This window comes from Rattus rattus, chromosome 12, assembly GCF_011064425.1.
Source record: "Rattus rattus isolate New Zealand chromosome 12, Rrattus_CSIRO_v1, whole genome shotgun sequence".
NCBI lineage: Eukaryota > Metazoa > Chordata > Mammalia > Rodentia > Muridae > Rattus > Rattus rattus.
The window spans coordinates 30,212,957-30,232,278 of NC_046165.1; the positions used below are offsets into that span (position 1 = coordinate 30,212,957).

General features: G+C 36.0%; 1 protein-coding gene across 1 annotated transcript in view; it reads right to left on the reverse strand.

Moving 5' to 3' along the window:
• Nucleotides 1-1,647: 1,647 nt before the first annotated feature.
• The window catches only part of LOC116913922 (heterogeneous nuclear ribonucleoprotein H3-like), a 154,262-nt gene continuing 136,587 nt past the window's right edge, over nt 1,648-19,322 (reverse strand). The window contains exon 2 of the mRNA XM_032918191.1: nt 1,648-2,367. Coding sequence (XP_032774082.1) covers nt 1,855-2,367 — 513 coding nt within the window. The 3' untranslated portion in view covers nt 1,648-1,854. The remainder of the gene's footprint in view (nt 2,368-19,322) is intronic.

Sequence of the window (19,322 nt, forward strand, 5' to 3'; positions counted from 1 at the left end):
ACTTCAGAAGAAATTGGTCATAATATTTTCATTTTTGAGATTTTATGACTGTAAGTCAAGTGTCTCAGAATAATGATGTCAACATTTGTATGGTCACCTATTTCTCTTAGTGTATCATGTGTATTTTGTTTCAATATCATTTTCAGAAATGGAGGCCCTTTCATTGACCAGTAACTTCCCTCTTTAATATTCCCTTGCTTGTGTAAATCACATAGATGCATTATAAGTATATTATAGGGTGACATGGGGACACACTTTGTTCTCCATGGGTGCACTAAAACACCATAAACAATGGAAATGCCACTGAGAAATTTTAAAAGAAGATGTGAAGTGAAATTTTACTACATGCAATAGCCACCTTTAAAATCATAACTGAAATCTTATATATTTGATTAAGTAAATGTTTATGAGTGCAAACCATGTCTTTCATACATCACATCAGCTGAGTAATACCATATCTAAGGATACAAGCACTCTTTAGACTGTGCCAATTGTAATTTTTAATATATGTGAGGATTACAGATGCCCTGAACAGAGTCAAGAAACAGAGCAGAAAGTCCTATGGGACAAATATTTCCAATTTGTAGAAAGCAGGCTTACAAACATTAGAAACGTCTAAGTAATGGATGGTGCCAGCACGTTAAACAACGTGTGGAATCATCACCAGGAGTTTTCTAACAAACTAGATAACCATCATTTACTCAGAAGAGTTATCCATGATTGAAAAATAGAGGTCTTTCAACCAACCGACCTTCAGTTCTCATCAGTGCCAAATGCTATCGCATGACTGACATAAATGTAATGGAACCACACTGCTCAGTGACATCTTCTACTCAATTATTATCAACAAGAATATGGAGAATAGCTGTTTTTTAAAAAGAATAAGTACCTTCCAATTACGTATGAAACATTAAAACACTTTCTTACCATCTTTGTATGACATCTCTAATCAGCTTTAATGGAATATCAGAATAATCAGGAAACCATCAAAATGTTCAAATAAGTCACATGCATATATTGTATATATACATATTTGTGTATATATGTACAAATGACATATGTATTTATGTATGTATGTTTTATATATATATATACATATATATATGAATATGCCATGCATGAAACATAACTTATCCACTAAACAAATGTGATCTTGAGGAGCATAGCAAAAAAACACATCTCCTAGCAAGTTGTTTTGGTATTATATTTGTGCTTTCTGAACTACATGTCTATCATTCAATGATGCTGGGTTATAATCTATTTCTGTGAGCCTTGGCAATATCATATTTGTCAAAGTTGAGTCCTGATATGGATTAATGCAATATTAATCTGGTTCTTACATTCAGAAGTCAGATAGTTTAATTATAAATGCCTTATTTTTTGGAAATTAATTTTCAATTCATGTATCAAACAAAAATTCTGTATCCAATTCAGAGGGACCATGTAATAGCTGCAAAATATGGATGCTTTGTGTAATATTTAAATCAGATTGCACATATTTACTTTTTTATTAATCATTTTCTTTCAATGAATATATTTAAAATCCATTCTTCTATCTTTTTGAAAAATATACTGGATTATTATATCGTAACTGAGCTACTCTGCCTTACCATAGCCAAACTCTATCGGTTTCTTTTTTTTTTTTTTTTTGAATATAAAAATTTATTTTAAGTCAAAGTATGCAACAAATAAAACCTACAGAAAACAGATTTTCCCATCACAGTGTGTTGTTTTACCAAATAATATCTTGAAAACACATTCCTTCAGTCATTATAAAGTTCTTGAAATACAAAAGAAATCTGTAAGAAAGTCTAGTAGAGCAGGTGTTAGGGCGTGTACGTTGGGGTGGTGTTGTCAGTACATCCCACGCCATCCACCTCCACTCATTCCACCTTGCCCATAGTAACCTCCACTGCCTCCACCACCACGACCATAGCCTCCCAAGCCATCAGGAGCACCATAGCCTCCACTGTAGCTGTTTCCCATTCCCATCCTCCCAACAGATCCGTAGCCTCCTTGATTATCCATTCCATCTCTGCCATAGCCTCCCATTCCAGAACCTCCCATTCCAGAGCCACCTCCAGGGGTGGAATTCAAGAAGAGTTCAATGTATCGATGTTGCATGTTGTTTTTATCTTTAGACATGGCAGCCACTGCATCTTCATGTGTCACAAACTCTACATCTGCCTCTCCTGTTGCTCTGCCATCGGCTCCAATATCAATATGAACGCGTATTGGATTGAGTGGTGAGAAGAAATTAGCAATATCATTTTCAGTCACACGAAAAGGCAGCCCTCTCATGTGCACAAAATGACCACCATGGAAACCTGAACTTGCATCACCAGCTCCACCATAGCCTATCGGTTTCTAATTATAATTTAGTCATACATTAAACATAATTCCTTCAGACTCTTCATAGCTACTACTCTTATTTTGTTTTCTATGAGATCAAATTCTGTAGATTTGGTGTGTGAGATCGGAAACATTTAGCTTAGTTTTTCTTTCTGCAAAGGACATGATTGTCATTTCCAACTTTGATGTTGTACGTAGAGGAGTCTACGATTTTCATTTTATTTGTTTATTTAGTTAGTTACTTACGTATTGTTAAAGCTAGTTAGTTTTCTTCTTGACATATATATTCTATTTAAAATCTATCAATCAAGAGATTAATACTTAGGTTATTTCTGTTTCCTATCTGTTGTGTATAGAATACTTCTTTAAATCTACTTTGGTAAAAAAATCATACTCGTTTCCAAAGATAAACTCAATTTTGCTACTTATTTCAATGTCGCAGAAAATTATAGATTATTTCATAACAACATATGTCATGACTCATGATAGATTAAATGTTGGAAAGTAGAAGGTAATTATAGAATATGTAGAATTTTAAAATTGTATATTTAGATTACAATTTGACTCATATCTGTTGTTTTTGTTGTCGACTTGCTTGTTCGTTTGATGGGGTAACATCCCATAGCTAACGCTTAACTAGGATTTGTTTTATATCCATGGCTACTCTGGAACTTTCAGCAATCCTTCTGCCTCTACCGTGAGAGTAATGTGGTTTGTACATAAGACCCAGAATGCCTGATTTCTCTTTAGCTTGAAAAGATTCTTGTGCTGGATAATCACATTCAAATTTATTTGTCCGAGCATTTACAAATTGTACTGCTTGCTTTGCTATTTGCATAGACATTTCATGCCTCTTTGAACTAATTTTGAGTCACTGATCCATTTCCATTAATTGGAAATGTAAAAATGTACTCTAGAAGACTATCAAAGACACTCCAAAACTTTCATAATGTGCACATGACGTGGAAATTCATTAACTGAGAGGAACTTCATCCTCTTAATATTAATCCACAGTTTTTCATTACATGCGCAAGTTTTAAGAATGTCTTCAATTACCAAGATCATAGCAAAATCTCTCAGTCATACATTATCTTCGGTTGCAAAGTGAGAAAATGTCTGTTAGTATAATTTTTGAATGCTTACTTTGTAAAATAGTAGTTCAAGATGCCACCTGAAATAAACTACTGAGTAGTCAATATTTACATTACTCAGCTTGAAACAAGTACGATTCAAAATTAGTTTCTGCACTACTTGAAATATGTCATGATTTCTATGAAGTCTTCAATATTTTAATTTTATTATATTTTAATTATATTTTATTTTATCAGAATCTAAGTAGGATGGACTTGCTGGCCTTGAGGTACTAAAACTGTCATTCATACAACAATGTGTTTGTGATTGAAGACAACTCAGTTGCTAATATTATACAATGATTATTAATTCATAGTAATAATCTATAATTGTCAACCAATAATCTTAACAGTAGGCATGAGAATTCCTCTTTTCGCTATTAGGCAGAGATGTCCAAGAATCACCCCAAATATTCCATGCTACTGCTAATCAATTAGGTTGCAGTTCAAACGGAAGGTAAGTGCCTATTTTTGTGGAGATCGTTCCCATCACACAAAGGGCCAAGAGGCCTCTGAACTTGAACCTCCCTCAGTACTTCCTCCCTGAAGTCTATCTTCCATAGTACCAGAAGTCACCTTGTATGCTGCCAAGGTGAAAGTATCCAAGAGTCCTGTGCACCTCGGACACCTTTAAACCGCAGAGTCAGAATGTCATAATTACCCCAAAAGGGCAGTAGTCACATATGTACCTCAGACGTGACAAAGAGTTTTCTAATTGCATTTAATGCACACTCTACAAGAGGAAAATTACTGGGGTACTAGAAATCTAGCCAATCAACCAGGGTTAGTCAAGTCTGGGATATTGGAAGAGAAACTACAATCACAAATTTACTAAACTAGCACCATCTCTAACTACATTCCAAATATTTGACATTTTACCCTCAGTGTAGGCTCCACCCTAAGTCAACCACAGGGATTTACTTTTGGAACAGAAGGGCAACGCAATCACAGAAAACTGTGACCAATAAAAATGTAGAGTTGTGGAGCACATTTCCAAGGGACACATCTAAAATGCAACCTCCTCACCAAAGATTCAGGAACTGTGGTGGAAGAGGAGGCAGAAAGAAAGAACCAGAATGACAGGGAATCTGCTGTAAGATTCTGTGTTCTACATATGTCAGAAGCTATGTTCGTTAAGGGTCAAGAACATGGCTGCATATAAAAGGAGCCAAATGAAGAAGAAACCAGTAGACATGCTAACCTGGTAAGGGAAATCTCAGAAAGCTACTAACCTGCACACACACACACACACACACACACACACACACACACACACACACACACTCAGATAAAATCAATGAGGGGATGGTAAGAGCAGGGAAACATACTTCCCAAGGAAAGGCACACCAATTATTTACCCAGTACCAAATGTTCAGCCCTGAAAACATTCATGCAAATAATAATATTTTGACTAACAGGACATGTGTCTGTATGTGCATACATACATATGGATAAAACAGCAATCAATGAAACAAAGATGTCATGGATTTGAAAGACAACAATGCGGAGTATATTGGAGCATTTGAAAGAAAAGAGGGAAGAGTGAATGATGTAATTCTATTATAATCAGTTTGTTTTATTCCTTTTTAAAAGATGGGATTTCTTTTTAGCATTGTATATCCTAGAAATAGCTCTGTAGACTAGTCTAGCTTCAAACAGAGATCTCTGTGTCTCTGTCTCTTGTTACTAGTAGAGGCCTGCACTAACCCCGCCCTTATATAAGCTTAAAAGGATTTAAAAGTAATGTTTAAAATACCGTATTTTTTTTTAGCCTTTCCCTAATTCAACCACAGGTTTCCTGACTTCAGTTCAGTAGTTGGGTGTAGGTGTCTACATCTGTCTCAGTCAGCTGCTTGTTGGGCCTCTCAGAGGGTAGCCATGCTAGGCTCTTGTCTGTAAACATACCATAGCATCGGTAATCATGTCAGGCCTTGCTATGTCCCAATTTGGGTCTGTCATTGGACCACCTTTCCCTCAGACTCCTCTCCATGTTTGTCCCTGCAGTTCTATTAGATGGGAACAATTCTGGGTTAGATTTGAATGTGGGAGAGCAACCCCATTCCTCCACTTGATGCCTTGTCTTTCTTCTAGACAGCAATCTCAACTAACCCAGACCCCTGAGATCTCTGAAACACTGAGCCACCAATCAGGCAGCATACAGTAGCTGGTTCAACACATACACAGCAGAGGACTGCCCAGTGAGAGAAGTTGCACCTAACTTTCAAGAGATTTGAGGCCCTAGCAGTGAAGAGGCCTGGTGAGGATGAGGGGTAGGGGTGGAAGGGTAGGACGTAGGGTTACCCCTTGGAGACACGGGGGAAGAAAATGGGATGAGGAACTGTGGGAAGGGAGTAATGACTAGACTGTAAAAAAAGTAATAAAAATTATAAAAATAAAATAAAATATTATATTTTTGAAAGTGACAATATCTTCTATTTGTTCTAAATTAACTAGAATAGCTATAGTAAACTCATCTTATTACTCAAATTCCAAATAAAAGTACAGAATAAATGAATTTATTTTGTAAATTAAGTAACACATGTGACCTTTGGAGAAAAAGTCATAGGTTGTTGTATAAAATGTATTATCACAGTATTGACCAACTTTTTAAATATTTTTCTTATTGGCACTTAATAAAAGATTTTTCCTGATTACATCTTCATGAATGTTAGTATATTAGTTAATATTTTTTCTTTTCTTTACTATTACTTAAACTTATTATTGTGTGTTAGAGTCTGAATTTCTTTCACTCTTTCTCATTCTGTGTATGTGTGTGTTCTATGTATGAGGTTTGAGTATGGGCACACGTATATAATAGAATACATGTAACCAGTAGAACAATGCTGGGATTTTACCTATCTCCCTCAATGATCATGTTGGAAAGGGAACTCATCATCTAATTGCATGGCTAGCACACTCACCCACCAATTTATCTAATCCACTATCCACATGTCTGTTTTTCATTGGTGACAGAAAGCACATTACCTATTAAAAGTATCTTTTCTGCTGAGGAAACACTTTAATTTTCCTCTGGTGCAATATTCACCCATTTTTAGGGTAGATAAGCTCTTATCATTTGCTCTAAAATCACAGAAATAGTGTAAATTATGATTAGTCAACAATTATTCTCCTGAAAGTCATACTTGTAGTGTGCACTACTATTCAGTATTTAAATCAGCACAGTCTATAAAAGTTTATCAATAAAGTGTAAGTATTTTCCATAGTTTTAACTTTCCACAATCTTACAATGTAAGATATATGTCCTGTGTCTATAAATACTACACTGTTTTACTGAATTATATCACTGACACTGAAAAAAAAGAAATATTAGACAGTGTACATGTCAGGCTAACAAAACAATTTAGCTGGTAAAGGCACTTTGCCACCAAGCCAGACAACCTCCATTTGATCCTCAGATCCTACATGTTGGAACAAGGGAACTGTCTCAAGTCAAGTTGTTGTCTAGCCTTCAGATATGTGTAATGATCTGTACAAGCACACATAAAAAAAAATAATTGCAAAAATCCCCTATGACACTGAGTGAATATACTGAGAATTTCAAAGTACAAAGAAACCGTATTCTGAATTTCCAACAAAATGAACATGGACACTTAATGAAATTCCTTCCTTCTGACTCATTTTAGGACTGCAAACACTTCCTCAAATCTGCACATGAAAAGACATGATTAAATAAAGATAGATATTAACTCAACAAATTTTACCTAATAATACAGATATGAATGCACATCCTAAGGAGACACTAAAAATGTAACACTATGAGTCTGGAAAGGAACATAAAGCAAAAAAAAACTTTAATATTTTTAAAACAGAACTGTAATTACAAGAAATCCTGCATTTCTCAATTGACTTAAAGAGATTAGCTCCTTTACCTGAAAATTGAGATCTCAAATATCTACTCCTACTTTTATACAATGTGTACAGATCTGAGACTTCTCATGACCAGTGCGCTGAGTTTCTCTTTACCACAACTTTTCCTAGATTTCGAGTAGTTAACACAATGGCTATTTAAATAATTGTATATTAAATAATGCATATATATTTAATAAAAGTATTTTATAGCTATAAATATGAGAATTTCCCATGAAGTTACCTTCTTGTCTGAAGTACATATTCAGTTTGATATTAATGTCTTCATATTTTAGTTTGAATGCACATATTTAATACAACAGCAGCTTCATAAATCAAGTAACAGAAAGACGTGGATTCTGTTACACACTACATAATACGGAAGAAAGCCTCAAACAATAAAGGGTGTACCTAAAAGAAAACCACACAAAATAATATTTAACTATCACTGTGCCCCTGGACTTCTTAGGTATTTATTTTTAATATTTACAACCTCTTAAATTATGACTAGTAAAATTATTAATATAGACATAACATTAAACATCCTCAAGCATTCTATTGATAATGCTTGATCACCTCTGCTCAGTGTCCTATGTGATATTTTGTAGAATTCATGTTGCTCTGAATATAATGCAGCAGCCATATTAACAGTGTCTAGAGAACACTTTCATTCATATTAAAAAATTGCAAATTGTTATCAAAAGATATTTAGAAGTAGACTGGATTACATTTGTTCCAAGTAAGAATTTTCATATTCCTTTAACAGTCTTCTTTCTTTAGAAATCTTTTGATTGTCTTATTCAAAAAACACATCAATGACAATATCTTTGCAGGCTTCAGAAAGTCTAAGTCTCCAGGAAATTTTTATTTATACAACCATCTTAGTTATCGGATGTGTTCATTGTATGAGCAATTTACCGTGGTGCTGAGGAAGAGAGGTAAAATAGCATCTGTAGCTGTGTGCTGTGTTTTCCTCTATACTGTCGCTTTCTTCATTAACCACCCACCCCCCATGTCCAACCTCCACATGCTTTCTTAGAAACAGACAGAAATACCTGCTCTAAGTTCATGTTCCTCATTCTATAAACAGTTGTTCTTGGTACTTAGTCATGTCGACTACACCTACAAAAGATAAGGTTCAAATTTTTACTGTATACACCAAAAATATTAAAAAAAAACAAGCAAACAAAAAGACAGCCCCCCCCCCAAAGAAAAACAACAAGAACAAAATCTGTGGAACAGAGGCCAGCTTCTAGAGCATTAACTCAGCCAAGTCTGCTGATTGGCCATGCCAGGAAAATGACAATGAGTTTTCCGTCTCTCCAAATGCATACTTCTTAGCTTTTTTATTTTATTTTATTTTATTAGGTATATTTCTTTACTTACATTTCTAATGTTATTCCCTTTCCTGGTTTCCTGTCCATAAGCCCCCATCCCTTCACCCTCCTCCCATATGGCTATTCCCCCCATCTCCCTTACTGCACCCCCATATTCCCCTGCACTTGGGTCCAACCTTGGCAGGACCAAGGGCTTCCCCTTCCACTGGTGCCCCAACAAGGCTATTCCAGGATAATGAAAACTATACTCAACAATAAAAGAACTTCTGGGGGGAATCACCATCCCTGACTTCAAGCAGTATTACAGAGCAATAGTCATAAAAAAAAAAACAAAAAAAAACAACAACAAAAAAAAAAAAAAAACAAACTATGGTATTGGCACAGAGACAGGCAGATAGACCAGTTGAACATAATTGAAGACCCAGAAATGAACCCACACACCTATGGTCACTTGATCTTTGACAAAGTATCTAAAATCATCCAATGGAAGAAAGATAGCATTTTCAACAAATGGTGCTGGTTCAACTGGAGGTCAACATGTAGAAGAATGAAGATTGATCCATTCTCGTCATGCTGTACAAAGCTTAAGTCCAAGTGGACCAAGGATCTCCACATCAAACCAGATACACTCAAATTAATAGAAGAAAAAGTGGGGAAGAACCTCAAACACATGGGCACTGGAGAAAATTTCCTGAACAAAACACCAATGGCTTATGCTCTAAGATCAAGAATTGACAAATGGGACCTCATAAAACTGCAAAACTTCTGTAAGGCAAAATACAGTGTCATTAGGACAAAACAGCAACAGATTGGGAAAAGATCTTTACCAATCCTACATCTGATACTTCTTACCTTTAAGGTCTGATTTCTACAACCTGCTTGAGATAACAATATATCAAAGCAAGTAGCAACTCGTCTGCTAACAAAATGGCTCCTTGTGAAACACTCCTGTTGTGGATGCACTCTTGATGATATATTATGATTTTGTCCACTATTATTTATATATGTGTACCTGTGTGAGCTTATGCATTATGAATTTAGAAGGTGTCGAATCCCCCTGGAGCTGCCAAATCTCAGTGCTGAGAAATCAACTTCTGTTCACCCCCAAAATAGAGACCATCTTAACCTCTGCAATGTTTCCCCAGGTCTGCTTTTAAATGTTGTAACTTGGAGTTTTATTTGACCTTCCATTTTGAACATTTTTTTATTGGATATTTGATTTTAGTCAGATTCTTCACTGAATCTCATTTATAAATTGTGAACGATAAGAGTTCCCATAGTTATTGTTTAGATCACAAACACATTTTCTCATATTAGTATAGTGTGGTTTTAGGACATGGCACATTAAAAGTCCTATATAAACCCTACTTCTAAGACTAGAATGATTGGGTAAAAGAAATAAGAATGAAATAAAATCTAAGTGAAAAATATCTCACTTTAAAAATTTTCACATTTTTCCTGTCTTAATTTTGGCCTATTAAACTACATGAGTTTGAGAAAATTGCTTTAGTTCATTGATCTGAATTACAAAAATATACTTTATATGAATAATATAACTATAATTTGCAAGATTTATATTAATTATACATACTTCCCAAAAGTTTTTAAAACTGCATGCTCTGTTCTTCATAAATGCAAATTTTAACATAACAGATTATTGTAGAAATTAATGTAAGAAATTTATAGGCTATTAAGGTTTTATAATGTAGAAAGTTTTCTCTGAGTAATCATTAGCTGTATTTATAAGATATATGTTACACCTCAAAATTAAAAAAATAAGTTTTTTTCTTTTCCTGGAATTTTACGATGGGGACAACTGTCCTTGGGCACAATAATTGAGACAGATACGTAGCCAACAACGATGTGGGAATGGACCATGGTGATATAGTAGGATATTCAAGATCAAAAATCTACATACAAATTGTTAACATGGCTTGTATGTTTGTGTGTGTGTTTGTGTATGTGCATGTGTGTGTGTGTATCTATGTATGATTATATGTGTGAGTATTTGTGTGTCCCTGTGTGGCATACATGTGTGCCTCTTCATGTGTACCATGTATGGGTATGTGCATGTGTGTCGAAAAGTGAAGTCAACATTCTTCACTTGATTTCTTCAATTGTTTTACACATAATTTTATTTTTTTCATGTGTCCCTCCCCATTTTTAAAAATTATTTTATTTATTTGCATTCCAGTCATTACCCCCAACACACACCAATTATCTCTCCCATAATTCCTCATCCCATTTCTCCTCTCCTTTGCCTGTGAGAGGTTGTATACCCCCACCCTAACCAATATCTCCCTTCCCTGGGGCCTGATCCCTCCAGGATTAGCTACATCTTCTCCCACTGAGGCTAGGCTAAGCAGTCTTCTGCTATGTATGTGCTGGGAGCCTTGAACCAGCCAGTGTATGTGCCTGGGTGGTAGCTCAATCTTTAGGAGATACTAGGAATCTGGGTTCGTTGAAACTGCTTATATTCCTGTAGGGTCACCCTCCCCTTTAGATTCTTCAATATTTCCTCTAATTCAACCATATAGGTTCCCAACTTCAGTCCAATGGTTGGATGTAAGTATGTGTGTCTGTCTCAGTCATCTGGTGTTAGGGCCTCTTAGAGGACAGCCATGCTAGACTCCTGTCTGTAAGCACATCACAGCATCATCTACACAATGGAATTCTATTCAGCTATTAAAACATGAGGACATCATGAAACTTGCAGACAAATACATGTAACTATAAAATATCCTGAAGAAGTAACCCAGACCTAAAAGATGTGCACGGTATGTGGATATTAGCCAAAAAGTACAGAAAACCTAGGATACGATCCACAGACCATAAGGAGTTTAATAAGCAGGAAGGCCCTAGTGAGAAAGCTTCGATCCCACTTAGAAGGGGAAACAAAATAATCATGGGAAGCAGAGGGAGGGAGGAATCTGGGTGGCAGAGTGTGGGTGTAGATGAAAAAGTTAACAAGATCAAGTAGGAACTGGGTGAATAGGAGAGCAGCCCAGAGGGCCAGGAGAATGAATGGAAATATGCAGCCTCTGGCGTGGGAGGTGTGGGAACCCTCTAGAAAGTGCCAGAGACCTGAAAGAGGAGAGACTCTCAGGACTCAATGTCAAAGTGCCCAACAGTGAGGATAGGGAACTCAAATAGTTCACCTCCAGTAGATAGACAGGGCCTCACGTGGAGGGACAACCCACAGTCAAAATTTCTGACCCAGAAATGTTCCTGTCTAAAATGAATGAATGCATGGACAAAAACTGGAGAAGTGAGGGATGGAAAGGCAGCCCAACTGACTGGCCTGACTTGGGATCCAGCACACGGTGAGGCAGCAAGGCCTGACATTTCTACTGATGCTGTAATGTGCTTATAAACAGGAGCCTAGCATGGTTTACTTTTTTCAGGCAGGTCTCGCATGTTGCCTGGAACTTACTTATTAGCCGGGTTGGTTGCCCAGCAAGCTCCCAGAGTCCTCTGTTCTCTTGTTTCCACAGTGATACAATCGTGTACATGGGACTCGCTTGCTTATTTATTTAAAGATCTCAAACGAAGCCTTCATACTTGCTTGTCGAGAACATTACAGTCTAAGCCATCTAAACAGTACCGCAGGCTGTAGCTTTTTATTCCTAACCTCGCAGGATAAAATCAACTCCACATCGCTCTCCTCCTCATCAAATCCTACAGAGCCTAAATTTATTTGAATATTCACAGGTGATAATTAACAAATACAAATCACCGTAACAAAGAATATACTTGGTAATAAATAAATTCACAACCGTTCTGATGCTTGCGGATCTTAACTCAATCACCGAGTTCCCGATTGGCTTCTTGATAGTCCAAAGGCATAAAATTTGTCTCTTTCAGCTCTGGGTATGGTACGTTTGCATGTATCACACCTCTGGTTCACTGCTAACCACAGTCGTTGACTTAAAAATATGTGCAAATAAAAGCATTTTATTTCTAAAGTAGATGGAAACTTTTTCCGGGTAAATAGTGAACGGCAGTGTCTAGAGGAATATGTTGATTTGGAAGACAATATACTTCAGGCTCTGAAAAATGATTTGAAAAGTCATTCCAAAGATTATTTTATGATATAAGATACTCCATTAAAATCAATCTCTTTGAAACTGAAACGGCCCATCTGAATGTTATTCACATTCTACAATAAGTACAATTTAGGCACCATGTTTTCTCCAATTATCAGTTCAGTTTATTTTTCTATTCAAGTTCCTTTGTGTATTCAATCACTTTCTGCTTATTCTGAAAATTGGAGATTACAATATTTATAGTTTATTATGTTAAAATTTGTTGTTAACAATAAAGAGTTTTTCCCCCCTCCAGCTAGTAGTCTTTTTAAGCTTTCTTTATAAGCAAAATGGTACAAGGAGAAACTCAATAGCAGTAAGCTTTTTGGTTGAACAATGCTCTAAACTAATGGGTAAACAAATCAGGCTTTAACTGCAAAAATAAGCATTTCCTTGCTGTTTTTGTCATGCTTTAAAAGAAAGTTTTTCATTTGGACTCTTATCATCGTTACAAAAATTTTATAGATTCCAGATATCCAATAACTCATTACTTTTTGATGACACAGAGGTTACATAAGCATGGTGGAGAAGATCAAATTCAATGTCTATTTACAGAAGAAAATTTGAAGCAGAAATCTGTATCCTTTTTATTGTTGCTCTAAAGAAATAAATCCTAGCAGGAAGGGTTAAATTTTAATGACTAATTTTTCATTTTGTTTGTCTATATTCAAATGATATACCATAACCCTTAAACTATTAGAATTGTACTTATTTTATGAAGGAAGGTGAAAGATATATATTCTAACAGGAATAATACCATCATTTAAAGTTTCCTTTATACATCTTCAAAATCTATAAAGCTAGAAACAGGTGTTTTTTTCTTTTTGTAAGATTTATTAATTTTACATAAGTTTGATTTTAATATATGTATATGTATAATTTTCTATGTATGTATAGTTGCATCCTCTTGAACTGCATTTAGAAATTGCTATGTACTGTCATAAGAATGATGGGAGCTGGACACTGGACTTCTGCATGAGCAGAAGTATTCTTTACTACTGAACCACCTCTCCTACAACTCCTTTTGTTTGGTGTTCATTTGTTTTTAAGTAGATATTTTGGGAAGAACATTGTTTCTTCTTTGCTTCATCCACTTTGACAGCTTGACTATTTAGCAAAATAGTAATAGTGATTTCGCCTTAGAACATATGGTAACTTCAGTCATGGCATATTGAACAGGTTGCATTAGTAAGCATGGAATTATCAGGCCTGCATCAAATCAAAATGAGCTTGGTTATACCAAGAACTACTATGCTGCCATTGCACCAGTGGGTAAATCGAAACAGGAGGGCAGTATTTTAGCACATAAGATGCAGTGCTGAGGAAGACCATTGACCCCAACAACCAGCATGCAATTTCTGCTACTATAATAGCTATTCAGAAGAATGAAAGTTTTTTGGACAGCACCAGGTTGATTTCTCTATAGCCAGTCTAAATAAGTGGTATCTACAGCAGTAGAGCTTTTCAGATACTTGTTATGGTAGAGAGTGAGGAACAATGAAATAATTTCTGTAGTTTTGAAAAACATCGAAGCCCTCTTGTTGAGAAGCACAAGAAAATATGTTGTACTTCACACAAATATTTTTTGCAGTCCTCTACTTTTGGAAGAAGTATTATCATCCCATCAATGAACACAAATTCAATTAAAGCTTCCCTGAGAAGTAAGTAAAGAAATAGATAGATGGCTTATGTACAAACTAATGAATTTCTATACTACTTTTTCATATATCCTGTGTCTTTAGTTTTAGCTAATTCACTCTTCACCTTCCCATCATTCCAAGCTTCATTTTGCCACTAAAAACCTACATTTATAAAGGAAATCTTAATAGAGCTCAAATCACACAGAGTACCTCATACAATAATACTGGGAGACTTCAACACTACATTTTCATCAATGAATAGGTCATGGAAACAGAAAGTAACAGAGACACAGAGAAATTAGCAGAAGTTATGAGACAAGGGGATTTAACAGATATCCATAGACCATTTCATTCTAAAACAAAAGAATATACCTTTTTCTCAGCACCTCATGGTATGTTCTTCAAAACTGACCATATAATCAGTCACAAAATAGGCTACAACAGATACAAGAAGATAGAAATAATTCCATCCAGATCACCACAGATCACCACAAAGTAGGGCTGGTCTTCAATATCAGCAAGAACAACAGAAAGCCCACATATAAAATGAAATTGAACAGTGCTCTACTCAATGATAACTTGGTCAAGAAAGAAATAAGAAAGAAATTAAAGACATTTTTTGAATTGAATGAAAATGAAGGCATAACATACCCAAAGCCAAGCAGTGTTTTAAAAGTAAAACTCACAGTTCTAAATGCCTCCAAAAAGAAACTGGATAAAACACACTACTATCTAGACAGTACACATGAAATCTTAAAAGAAAAAGAAGCAAATAAACCCAAGAGGAGTACAAGGCAGGAAATAATCAAACTCAGGTCTGAAATCGACAAAGTAGAAACAAAAAGAACTATACAAATAATCAACAAAACCAGAAGCTGGTTCTTTGAGAAAATCAACAAGATAGATAAACCCTCAGCCAGACTAACCAGAGGTCACAGAGAGTGTATCCAAATTAACAAAATTGGAAATGAAAAGGGAGACATAATGACAGAAACTGAGGAAATTCAAAAAATTATCGGATCCTACTTCAGAAATCTATATTCAACAAAACTGGAAAATCTGGAGGAAATGGACAATTTTCGAGAGAGTTACCAGGAACCAAATTAAATCAGAACCAGATAAACCATCTAAACAGTCTCATACCTCTTAAAGAAATAGAATCAGTTATTAAAAGTCTCCCAAACAAAAAAAATCCCAGGACTAGATGGGTAGTGCATAATTCTATCAGACCTTCATAGAAGACCAAATACCAACAGTGTTCAAACTATTCCAAAAAATATAAACAGAAGGAACACTACCCAATTCCTTCTATGAAGCCACAATTACACGTATACCTAAACCACAGAAAGACCCAACAAAGAAAGAGAACTTCAAATTAATTTTCCTTATAAATATCAATGGAAAAATGCTCAATAAAATTCTAGCAAACTGAATCCAAGAACACATCCAAAAGATCATACATCATGATCAAGTAGGCCAGAGATAAACTAACTCACAGGGGGGGAAATTATCATCTCATTGGATACTGAGAAAGAATTGGACAAAGATCAACAACCCTTCATGATAAAAGTCTTGAAAAGATCAGGAATTCAAGGCCCATTCCTGAACATATCAAATGCAATGTGCATAAAACTAGTAGCCAACATCAAACTAAATGGAGAGCAACTTGAAGCAATCCAATTAAATCAGGGAGTAGGCAATGTTGCCCTCTCTCAGTAGCTATTCAGAATAGTACTGGACCTGCTACAGAGCACTCAGACAACATCAGGAGGTTAAGAGAATACAAATTAGAAAGGAAAAAGTCCAAATATCACTATTTGCAGATGATATAATAGTATACTTAAGTGACTCTAAAAGTTCAACCAGAGAACTCCTACAGCAAATAAACAAGTTCAGCAAAGTGGCTGGATACAAAATTAACTCAAACAAATGAGTAGCCTTCCCCTTCTCAGAGGATAAACAGGCTGAGAAAGAAGTTAGGGAAATGACACCCATCACATTAGTCATAAATAATATAAAATACCTCAGTGTGACTTTAATCAAGCAGGTGAAAGATCTATATGACAAGAACTTCATGTCTCTGAAGAAAGAAATTGAAGAAGATCTTAGAAGATGAAAAGATCTATGCTCATGGATTGGCAGGATTAATATTGTAAAAATGGTCATCTTGCCAAAAGCAATCTACATCTTCAAAGCAATCCCCAACTCAATTCTTCAGAGAGTTAAAAGAACAATTTGCAAATTCATTAGGAATAACAAAAAACCCAGAATAGCAAAAGCTATCCTCAAGAATTAAAAACAAAACTTCTGGGGAATCACCATCCCTGACCTAAAGCTGTATTACAGAGTAATAGTGAAAAAAACTGAATGGTATTGGTACATAGATAGGCAGGTAGATAAATGGAATAAAACTGAAGATCCAGAAATGAACCAATAAACCTATAGCCACTTGATCTTTGACAAAGGAATTAAAACCATCCAGTAGAAAAAGAAGTAGCATTTTCAACAAATGGTGCTGGTTCCACTGGTGGTCAATATCTAGAGGAATGCAAATAAAACCACACTTATCACTGTGTATAAAGCTTAAGTCCAAGTGGGTCAAGGACCTCCACATAAAACCAGATACACTCAACCTTATACAAAAACATGTGGGAAGAGCCTCGAACACATGGGCACTGGAGAAAATTTCCTGAACAGAGCACCAATGGCTTTTGCTCTAAGATCAAGAATCGACAAGTGCGACTTCATAAAATTGCAAAGCTTCTGTAAGGCAAAGGACACTGTCATTAGGACAAGACAGCAACAAGCAGATTGGGAAAATATCTTTACCAACCCTCCATCTTATGAGAGCTAATACCCAACACATACAAAAAACTAAAGAAGTTAGACTCCAGCGAATCAAATAACCCTATTAAAAATGAAGTACAAAGCTGAACAAGAATTCTTAGATAAGGAATGTCAAATGACTGAGAAGCACCTACAGAAATGTTCATGATTCTTAGTCATTTGGGAAATGCAAGTCAAAACTAGCCTGAGATTCACCTCATACCAGTCAGAATGTCTAAGATAAATAATTCAGGTGACAATAGATGCTGGTGAGGACTGGAGAAAGAGGAACACTTCTCCATTTCTGGTGCAATTGCAAGCTAGTACAAACATTCTGGAAATCAGTGGAAGTTTCTCAGAAAATTGTACATAGCACTACATGAAGACCCAGCTGTACCTCTCCTGGGCATCTACCCAAAAGATGCTCCAACATATAACAAAGACACGTGCTCCACTATGTTCATCGCAGCCTTATTTATAATAGCCAGAAGCTGGAAAGAACCCAGATGCCCTTCAACATAGGAAAGGATACAGAAAATGTGGTACATCTACACAATGGAATATTACACAGCTATCAAAAACAATGACTTTATGAAATTCACAGGCAAATAGATAGAACTAGAAAATATCATCCTAATAACAAAAAACCCAGGATAGTGAAAACTATACTCAACAATAAAAGAACTTCTGGGGGATTCACATTTCCTGACTTTAAGCAGTATTACAGAGCAATAGCCATAAAAATTGTATGGTATTGGTACAGAGACAGGCAGATAGACCCATGGAACAGAATTGAAGACCCAGAAATGAACTCACACACTTACAGTCACCTGATCTTTGACAAAGGAGCCAAAACCATCCAATGGAAGAAAGATAGCATTTTTAGCAAATGCTGCTGGTTCAACTGGAGGTCAGCATGTAGAAAAATGCAAATTGATCCATTCTTATCACCATGTACAAAGCTTAAGTCCAAGTGGATCAGGGACCTCCACATCAAACCAGATACACTCAAACTAATAGAAGAAAAAGTGAGGAAGTGTCTCAAACACATGGGCACTAGGGGAAATTTCCTGAACAAAACACCAATGGCTCATGCTCTAAGATCAAGAATCGACAAATGGGATCTCATAAAACTGCAAAGCTTATGTAAGGCAAAGGACACTGTGGTTAGGACAAAACGACAACCAACAGATTGGGAAAAGATCTTTAACAATCCTACATCTGATAGAAAGCTAATATTCAAAATAAACAAAGAACTCAAGAAGTTAGACTCCAGAAAGTCAGATAACCCTATTAAAAATGGGGTACAGAAATATCCATAGCAGGGGAAATGAAAGCCATATTTAGAGCAGTGACCCAAGGAATGGCCATTCAGAGCCTGACCCACATGTGTCTCATATATATATACATACAGCCACCAAAACCAGATAAGACTGATGAAGCTAAAATAATGCATGCAGAAAGGGACAGGATATAAATCTCTCCTGAGAGACACATCCAGAGCATGTCCAATACAGAGGTCAATGCTAGAAGCAAATCACTGAACTGAGAACAGGACCTGGTTTAAGGGAATTAGAGGAATGACTGAAAGAGCTGAAGGGGCTTGCAACCCCCTAAGAACAACAATGCCAACCAACCAGAGCTTCCAGGGACTAAATCACTACTGAAAGACTATGCATGGACTGACCCAGGGCTCCAACTGCATACGTAGCAGCAAATAGCCTTGTTGGGGCACCAGTGGAAGGGGAAACCCTTGGTCCTGCCAAGGTTAGACCCCAGTGCAGGTGAATATTGAGAGAGACAATAAGGGGGGATGGATGGGGGAATACCCGCATGGGGGATGGGAGGGAATGGAAACTATGGACAGAAAAACTGGGAAGAATAACATTTGGAAATAAGTAAAGAAATATATCTAATAAAAATTAAAAACTAATAATAAAATATCATCCTGATTGAGGTAACACACACACACAGACACACACATACACATGCACATGGTATGTATTCACTGATCAGTGGATATTAGCCTTAAAACTCAGATTACCCAGGATACAATCCACAGACCACATGAAGCTCAAGAAGATT